Source organism: Panthera uncia, chromosome C2 (assembly GCF_023721935.1).
Source record: "Panthera uncia isolate 11264 chromosome C2, Puncia_PCG_1.0, whole genome shotgun sequence".
Taxonomy (NCBI): Eukaryota; Metazoa; Chordata; class Mammalia; order Carnivora; family Felidae; genus Panthera; species Panthera uncia.
In genome coordinates, this window is record NC_064810.1 from 67,782,966 (window position 1) to 67,792,455 (window position 9,490).

Consider the following 9,490-nt stretch of genomic DNA (forward strand, 5'->3'; position numbering starts at 1 on the left):
AGATCAAGTCACATGCTGTACCAAATGAGACAGCCAGGCCCTCTAAGAAATAGACTTTTAACCAGAGAGAAAAAGCTGATAGTTACCACAGGATATGTGGGTGGGAGGATAGGGGAAGTAGGGGATGGGGATTAAAAGGGACAGTTATCATGATAACAAAAAGATTAAATGACTTAAAAAAATGAAAGGAGCTATTGATTTTTATAGAGGAGCACTCTATAAACTGGAAGGTACCACCCAAAGATAATGCTTGTTATATCAAAAAAAAAAAAAAAAAAAAGGTGACCTTAAGATTTTTTTTAGTAATTATCAATCTATGTTTATCTCCATAACATACTCCTCATTTAGCAAATCAGACCGTAGTTATTTTGCCACATGCTTCCCACCCTCCCCGTCCTGCCTGTATAGAGCTATTGACGTTTACAGTTTTTTTCATGGGAGTTGGTGTTATTTAAATGGCAGATAGATCAAAGATAAAGAAAAAAATTAGGGAACTCTTTGGGATAAAGGTATTCAAGTGAAGTAACTCTGAGAAATTTCCTCTTAATTGTGAAATAAGACTCATAAGGTAGATGAGTTTTTCTCTTTTGACTATGAAGAGGAGAGTAGCGACTGGGAGTTAAAACTTTCCCCTTAGAACAAAAGGGCAGTTGTAGCATTTCCTAAACTCACAGCAATTATTTTTTGTACAATTGCATGGGCACTTTCGGATTCAAAGGTCCTTTTTGTGGGAGGTAGGTGAATTTAGATAGTTCATCTTTCATTAGTATATAACTTTTTCACATACGTATTTTGTTTCTGCAGGAGTACAATTTCTTGAGGGTAGAGCATGTTTCTGACACATCTTAGCATCTCTGAGTGCCAGAAAAAATAGGTGCTTACCATCAGGATCAGGTAATGTGCATAAGTTCATTTAATTAAAAAAAATTTTTTTTAAAACATTTATTTTGAGAGAGAGTGAGAGCGAGCAGGGTAAGGGCAGGGAGAGAGAGAGAGAATCCCAAGCAGGCTCTGCACTGTCAGCACAGAGCCCAATGTGGGGCTCGAACTCACAAACTGTGAGATCATGACCTGAGCCAAAGTCAGGAGTTGGATGCTTAACCGACTGAGTCACCTAGGCGCCCCTCATTTAATTTTTGTAACAACTACTAGAGAAGAGCTATTACTCTCATTTTATAGATGAAGAAACTGAGGCACGAGATACAGCTCCAATAAGAAATCCAGCTGGGGGGCGCCTGGGTGGCGCAGTCGGTTAAGCGTCCGACATCAGCCAGGTCACGATCTCGCGGTCCGTGAGTTCGAGCCCCGCGTCAGGCTCTGGGCTGATGGCTCAGAGCCTGGAGCCTGTTTCCGATTCTGTGTCTCCCTCTCTCTCTGACCCTCCCCCGTTCATGCTCTGTCTCTCTCTGTCCCAAAAATAAAAAAAAATAAAAAAAAATTAAAAAAAAAAAAAAAAAAAAGAAGTCCAGCTGGAACTGACTTCACTTGGCTGATTAACCAGATTAGGTAAATCCTACCCTAGTATCCTGCAGCATCTGTCTTCAGTGAACAGGTCAGGTACTTTCTGGAGAGAGATCTGCGACTTCACAGACCTTGCAGAATAGGTTGTAGGACTATTTGCTAATAAATGACATATTTGGACCGAGGCCATCTTTCACTTTAACACACCATCTGAGATAAGATGGTGGAGGAGCCCTGTAGCTCAACTTATCTCTTAACTATTGGAGGCTACTTCTGTCTGCCCAAAAGAAGCTAATAAGTGTGAATGACCAAATTGACAGGTTACTTTATAATTTCCTTCTCCTTAGTTATCTCCATCTAGAAGAAATCTAGTCTCAGAGAGTCCAATAATGTCTTGTGAAGATTTATCATACATTTCCATGTGGTCGCCACTGGGGCTATGGTCTCTGACGTGGAGCCCTTGCTGCAGAATGTTAGCCTTTGGAACACAGTGGGGCCTGTGGGCTGAAATTTCAAGGAAGCAGCAGTTAGAAATTTGATGTCTCCAAACACTGCAGATCTCCTGGATATTTCCAATATCAATGAACGAAGCCACTGAAGTTAAATGATTGCAGCTGTTGCAATGGCCCCTCCCACCTTCCTTTTGGTCCACTGTCAAGGAAATCCTGTGTTAGTGACCCTGTCTCTCCTGTGCATCTATCTCATATGTCCCCATTGCAAGCTCCCCTATCTCAAGTAGCTCCATCTTCCAAAAACACTGGAGATTTTTGTCCTAGCTGGTTGTTCGGTATCCCAAGTAGTCTCGTAATTGCTTGTGAATTACAGGTCTATTTAGATTTTGTGGTGAGAAACACAGAATTGGTACTTTTAAAATGTTTTAAAAAGTAAAAAAATATATATGAATATAAGCAGTGAATCAAAAACTATAACCTAGGTATAAAGTCGATTATTCAATATAATTGGTGAAACTATGGACCATGCTCTCCAGACTGATTTCATACAAACATTTAAGTTTTCATTTCACAGTAATTTGAAAAGTAATATGCACGGTTAGGGTAAAATTTGGAGTTCTTGTTTATTCCTAATTCATCTAGAACAGTGCTGATGGAACTTTACGGAAAGTTTTAATCTGTGCTGTCCAATAAGGTAGCCACTAGTCATACCTGATTATTGAGTACTTTATTTTTTTAAACATTTTTAATGCTTATTTATTTTTGAGAGAGAGAGAGCAAGCAGGGGAGGGGCAGAGAGAGAGAGGGAGACACAGAATCTGAAGCAGGCTCCAGGCTCTGAGCTGTCAGCACAGAGCCCGACGCGGGGCTCCAACTCACGAGCTATGAGATCATGACCTGAGCTGATATCGGACGCTTAACTGACTGAGCCACCCAGATGCACCGACTATTTAGTACTTTAAATGTGGCTAGTGCAACAGAGGAATTGAGTTTTAAGTTGTTTAGTCACTTGTGACTCATGGCTACCTTATTAGAACAGATCTAGAATACAGTGATGACCTTGTAACAGGATAGTCTGTTATGTTGCAGCCACAAAGAACCCTAAAATCGTGATTTATAAGAACAAAGATTTATTTCTTACTTGTGTTATATGCCCATTTGGGGTTGGCTGGGGACCCAGGCAGATAAAGTAGTCACCATCTCACATGTTGCCAGTCATCATGGAGAGTCTTGCACTAGTACTTAAATCCTCTGGCTCAGAAGGGACGCACATCACTTTCTACTCACAGCTTACTGACCAGGACTAGTCACAGCCCCATCTAGCCAGGGAGCCAGCAAAGCTGTGCCAGGGGGCAAAGAGCCTCAGTAGTGACTGGCACAGATATTAGCCTCCCTTTCAAAATACGGAGGAGTTCCTAAGGGGTAAAGAAAGTAGTATTACCTTGTGTTTTCTTAAAAAGTGGGAGAATTGAATTTCTTTAGAATTATCCTTTATCTCCTTGATACTCATTAGCATAGATTTATTAAAAGCAGGTAAAATGTGAAAAGTAAAAAACTCAAACACTTTGATTAAAAAGAAAAAAAGACTCAGGACACCTGGATGGCTCAGTTGGTTAAGCGTCCGACTTCGGCTCAGGTCACGATCTTCAGGTTCATGAGTTCGAGCACTGCATTGGGCTCTGTGCTGACAGCTCAGAGCCTGGAGCCTGCTTTGGATTCTGTGTCTCCCTCTCTCTGTGCCCCTCCCTCACTCATGCACTGTCTCTCTCTCTCTCTCTCAAAAATAACTTAAAAAATTTAAAAAAGAAAATGGCTTTAAAAAAGAAAAAAAGACTATATAAAGTTAGAGCTGACAATAGCATGTCTTTTTTTTTTAATTTTTTTTAACATTTATTTATTTTTGAGACAGAGAGAGACAGAGCATGAACAGGGGAGGGGCAGAGAGAGAGGGAGACACAGAATCTGAAACAGGCTCCAGGCTCTGAGCTGTCAGCACAGAGCCCGACGCGGGGCTCGAACTCACGGACCGTGAGATCATGACCTGAGCCGAAGTCAGACGCTTAACCGACCAAGCCACCCAGGCGCCCCAATAGCATGTCTTTTTAATTACACACAGAAATATCATTTAATATGAAGTTCTGCAATGTAAGCAGCAACCAATGGATTTTTATATGTTTGGGATGAAAATGGAATGGGAGAAAATGTATTTATTTTTCCTGGTGCAGAACACGTATGGTACATTTTTCCCTAGCAAGGAATAAAAAATCCTTGTCTTTAAAACTAGTAATTTCCTCACTAGGAACATTTGTGGATTGTAAATGCCTTTAAAAAATGAAAAAAATTAAATATTAACTGACCAATGGATTGTTTCCTTCCAGACTATACCATAGAATCATAGAATGATCTAGTCCAATATTTATTAGCATGTCTTGATTGTTTCTAGAGTATCTATAATATTGTTTGAACACTCAAGACATAAGAGGCTCACCATCTGATAACAGATTTCCTATAAAGCAGGAGCATTATCAGGAATTTCCTCCTAACAAATGTTTCAATGTCAAGACACGGAAAGATGGAACTTGGTTGCCAGTAAGAAACTGCACCAACGTTACAAATGCAAACCAAGCCCTGGTAAATAATATTAATGATGATAATGATTTTGTCACATGCCAAAAATGTCATATAGGTTTTAGCATTATGAGGATCCTATAGATATTAAATACCTGTAGAATGTAATTGAACCAAATGACACTCAAGAGAAATTTTGAACATGTGCAAATCAAGCTGCCTATTAGCAACAAGAACTACGTCAGTCATCCTGTTCCTTAGTGAATCACAACCATCTAAGCCATTCATGCAGCACAACATTTGTTTGTTTCCAGGATCCATCAGGGTAGTCTACAGCTGGTGACATGGCAAGAAAGAGGAGGCTGCAGAGACTGAACAAACAGCATGCACTGTGGTATCCTTTATTTAAAAATTGTGAGCTAACTACAGTTGTAGTGTTCTCATTTACCATTCTGATGGCATAATAAACTGCGAGAACATAACACAATTTCAAGACATTAAAAATCTGTAACAAACACACCACACATGCACACACACACACAACATACATGCACACAAAGGTTATAGTCTTCTAAACACAGTTAAGTGAAGAAAAGCTTCAAAAGCTCTAAATCAAATTTTAAAACCCTTTATTATAAACCGTGGCAATACTGTGGCTATTATGAAAAAATTGTAACTGCTAAAAAAGCAAAAAGAAAAAATACTGGCAAATTTGAAACTAGCAGCAAAAAGCAGATAAAAATAGAATGGAAGGTAACATAAGACTACTATCAAAGTTCTGAAGTTGATCCTGTGTAGGGTTGCACTGAAGTCGTTTCAAATTGGTTCTTGAGGAACTATTAAAAAGTCCCCTCAAATATTAAATTGCTGCACTTTACAAACAGTGGAGAAGAAAAAAGTATTTGGAATGTTACACACACACACTCAGAGGAAACGTATTAGGCATATTAGTTTATAGTCTTTGTTTATGACCTTCAAAAAGTTTATAAAGAAAAATTTAAGTGCCAATGTAGTGAAAGAAAAATTTCTAAAGATGCAAGTCTGAGTGCATTTATCAGGTCTAAGAATACATTTGAAGGCTGGGGGGCAAGGCATGACTGATGCACATTCAAGAAGAAAACATCGTGGAACCCATAAGGTAGGTAGAGTCCTCTGGAGAGTGTTTAGAATTGAAGGCGTGTTAAACTCAGACTACCCTGAAGGAGATTCCAAAGTATGTGCAGTTCTACAGCCCTTCATCAGTTGAAATCTGTTTCACAGCGGCCAATAAATAATTAAGACTAACTTTTTAGGAAACTGGTTTTTCATACATTCAAACACAGAAATCTTTACCACACATGCAGAGCTGATCTTCTATAACAGCACAAATACGAATCCTGGTTTCAGAAGAAAAGCACATTAGCAAGGATTTTTTTTTTCACAGGTTCTTACAAAAATGTCTGAAGCTGCTAGACATCTGCAAAGAGGGGATAAGTTTAGATTTCCTACTGATTTTGGAAGAAAAGAGATTCTATTCTCCTAAAGAAGCCAGCCACCCATGAGCAGGGGACCTGTCTTCAGAATCTAAGAAGCATAATGTCCTTAGTGCTTAAACTCATGGCAAATTCAGATCCAGAAAAACGGGTAGATACATCAGGGGAGACAAATGAAGTTTGAATGTGTACAGTATACTTTGGAATAAAATGTGCCTCATATGTTCCAATGGCTCAACTGCTCTCAGAATGGCGTGCTGCAGGGCTGGAGGAGACTCGGTTCTCTGCAGTTAGGAGCTGGGAGAGAGAGATCTCTGTCTCCAGGGACCTTCTGGGCTGTGACAACAGGGCCTTATTTTTCATGAGTGCTTTCAGTTAGGGAATTTATGACCTTACCCAGATAAAGATTTCTTTTGGTTACTTTCTCTTTAAAATCAACTGATCAGGCAAGTTACTGGTAGTATCTTAAGGTGCCAGCTAATTCAAATTAATGCCCATCAATAACTGCTGCTAGGTGTCAACTGCTGTTGCTGAACAATCAACCCCCAAAAGACCTAACTAAATAATCTATCACACTAGGTGCTTTTACTATCTTGGATTTTTTGAGCTTTAGAGAAATAGTCTTTGTAAGACGACTTAGAAACTGCTTCTCTCTGGCTTTCACTCTTCCTCTTCTTCCTCTTCTCCTTCCCCTTCCCCTTCCTCCATGGTTTCCACAATGAGCTCTGCTGTGCAGGTGGCTTCTCCGAGACTGTTGACAGCCTTGCAGGTATACTTGGCATCGTCATCCCCGCAAACATCACTAATGATTAAAGAGCAGTTCCCATCCTCATCGTAGTCTATCTGGAAGTGGCGGGACTCCCGGATTGACTGGTCATCTTTGAACCAGACAACTTCAGGGTCTGGGTATCCTGCAGCACAGGGAGGGAACACAAGTTTATCAATTCGTGCAAGCAATTCGTAAGCAATCTCTATTGATTAACGGGGTACAGGGAAAGTATCATGATGTTGGCTTTTAGCATTTGTTTTGAGATTTACATTTGGATATGGGCATATATTGTAAATACTGATATCCAAAACCCCGCAAAAAAAGGTGTCATATAGTCATGTCACTTACCATCCACGTGGGGCTTGTACTGCCTCCCACCTTTATACAGATCTAGAGTACTACCTGGAACACAGCCTTGACTCCAACTGCACTCCTAGAGCTAAATAAATAGGTCCTTGGACGAAAAGAAAATTTCTTGTATAATAGTTAAATAAATTTTTTTAATGTTTAGTTATTTTTGAGAGAGAAGGCGAGAAAGCACGAGTGGAGGAGGGGCAGTGAGAGAGGGAGACAGGATCTGAAGTAGGCTCTGTGCTGACAGCAGAGAGGCTCAAACTCACAAACCATGAGATCATGACTGGAGCTGAAGGCAGACACTAAACTGACTGAGCCATCCAGGCGCCCCTGTTCTCTTATTTTTTATTTAAATGTGTTTAAGTTCGGGGTGCCTGGCTGGCTCAGTTGGTTGAGCACGACCTTTGGCTTAGGTCGTGATCTCATGGTTCATGAGTTTGGGCTTTGTGCTGATAGGGCAGAGCCTGCTTCGGATTCTCTGCCTCCCTCCCTCTCTGCCCCTCCCCTGCTAGTTTGGGCATGCTCCCTCTCCCTCTCTAAAAAATAAATAAATATTAAAAAACATTTTTTAAATAAAAAAAAAAAGCAAATAGGCACGAGAGATCTTTGGAGATGATGGAAATATTCTAAAATTGGTTGTGTGATTGCATAATTCTGTAAATCTAACAGAAGATAATTTAACTGTATACATAAAATAGGTAAATTTTATGGTATGTAAATTATAACTCAAAGCTAATAACAGCTCTATAATAAATTAGAGGAGCTGATAATATTGCTTAAAAGAAAAGCCATTATTTGTTTTAGTCTGATCCAAAGACAGATAAACTACTTATGGATAACTGGAAATTGGCCACATGGGTTAGCCTCATTTTATATATTAGTCATGTTTATGCAAAGTTCAGCATTTAAAAAATATTATATATATATATATATACACACACATACACACATCATATGTATGTATTATATATGATATATATACACACACACATATAGGTCTTTACAAATATACAGGGGCGCCTGGATGGCTCAGTCAGTTAAGCATTCAACTCTTGATTTCATTCAGCTCAGGTCATGATCTCATGGTTCATGAGACTGAGCCCCATGTCTAGCTCTGTGCTGACAGTGAGAAGCCTGCTTGATATTCTCTTTCTCCCTCTCTCTCTCTCTCTACCCCTCCTCTGTGCTCTCTCTCTCTCAAAATAAATAAACTTAAAATACACACACACACACACACACACACACACACACACACATATATATATATATATTTATACAATCTGAGTTGTTCTTAAATTTGGGAGAAATATTTTTATAGGAAAAAAATTACACATAAGAACTTAAGAATTCTAGGGGCGCTTGGGTGGCTGAGTCGGTTAAGCGTCTGACTCTTGGTTTAGACTCAGGTCATGATCTTGTGGTACATAATTTCGAGCCCCGCATCGGGCTCCAAGCTGAAAGCACGGAACCTGCTTGGGATTTTCTCTCTCCCTCTCTCTCTCTGCCCCTCCCCTGCTCACTCTCTCTCTCTAAGTAAACTTAAAAAAAAAAAAAGAATTTAAGAATTCTAACATTCTTTTCAAGTAGAATTTTGTTTTTATCAAAACTGCCTCCATATGCTTTAATTCCTTCTCAGTGTTCCAGTGGAAGTTATGCAAATATGAAGGAATAATCCCAGACAGAAAAGTACAAAGATGATAATCATTATGTTGTAATAATGTTTAAAAAGGAAAAAAAGGAAAAAGAACTTCAGAAGACCAAAAACAGTGTGGTGATGGAGAGAATTCGGAGCTTCTCGCAGCGCCCCCCAATCTGCACACTTCCACACTAGCAAAGGCAACACATCCACCTTTTTTTTTTTTTAATTGAATGAGAACAGAGAAAGATTATGATAGGCACTGCATTTACAAGGCAGTTTGAGAATATAATGATGCAGGAAATAAACTGTTTCCATTCTTCACTTTGGATTGCTTTACGCAAAAGGCATTATCTAGTCATACTGCTGGAGAATTTTAAACTGTAGGAGGCACGATTTGTTCTGACTGCTGTCCTGTGCTATGCAGCCTTAGTAAAGTTGCTTAATGAACTTCTGTGCTTTATTTGGTCAGACTCAAATGGGAGATAACCCTCCACTTGAGTTGGCATGCAGTAGTCACAAACTGGAAGCAAAGAACCTGTCTTTTTTTGCCCTTATCTTTCTAGAATGTTGCAGTCTGTGGAAACTGAAATGCTTTGTGTCACCAACATTGCTAATTTCTCAGGTGCTATGCTAAGATCCCTTAAGTTCTCTTGAGCACTGGCAACTCAATTCTGCTGCCACATTATTCTTGGCAGGCGGAGCAGCATGGGGAAGATGGCATAGGCGTCTGGATCCCAGCTTCCCTCACATTGAATGTGAATGAAGTCACATTGCA

At 39.7% G+C, this 9,490-nt stretch overlaps 1 protein-coding gene and 1 long non-coding RNA gene across 8 annotated transcripts in view; one reads left to right on the top strand and one right to left on the bottom strand.

Annotated features, from left to right (window-relative positions):
- Window positions 1-784: 784 nt before the first annotated feature.
- On the top strand, window positions 785-4,961 carry LOC125921029 (uncharacterized). Of its 2 annotated transcripts, none has more exons than XR_007457283.1 (2): window positions 785-894; window positions 4,796-4,961. It is a non-coding gene; the product is annotated as an uncharacterized LOC125921029 (long non-coding RNA). The 2 variants fall into 2 exon arrangements; XR_007457284.1 differs by lacking the exon at window positions 785-894 and adding an exon at window positions 1,456-1,506.
- Window positions 4,851-9,490, bottom strand: part of MYLK (myosin light chain kinase) — a 123,559-nt gene continuing 118,919 nt past the window's right edge. For all 6 annotated transcript variants that reach the window (XM_049628310.1, XM_049628309.1, XM_049628311.1 and 3 more), the window contains one exon: window positions 4,851-6,864. In XM_049628310.1, coding sequence (XP_049484267.1) covers window positions 6,614-6,864 — 251 coding nt within the window. In that variant the 3' untranslated portion in view covers window positions 4,851-6,613. The remainder of the gene's footprint in view (window positions 6,865-9,490) is intronic.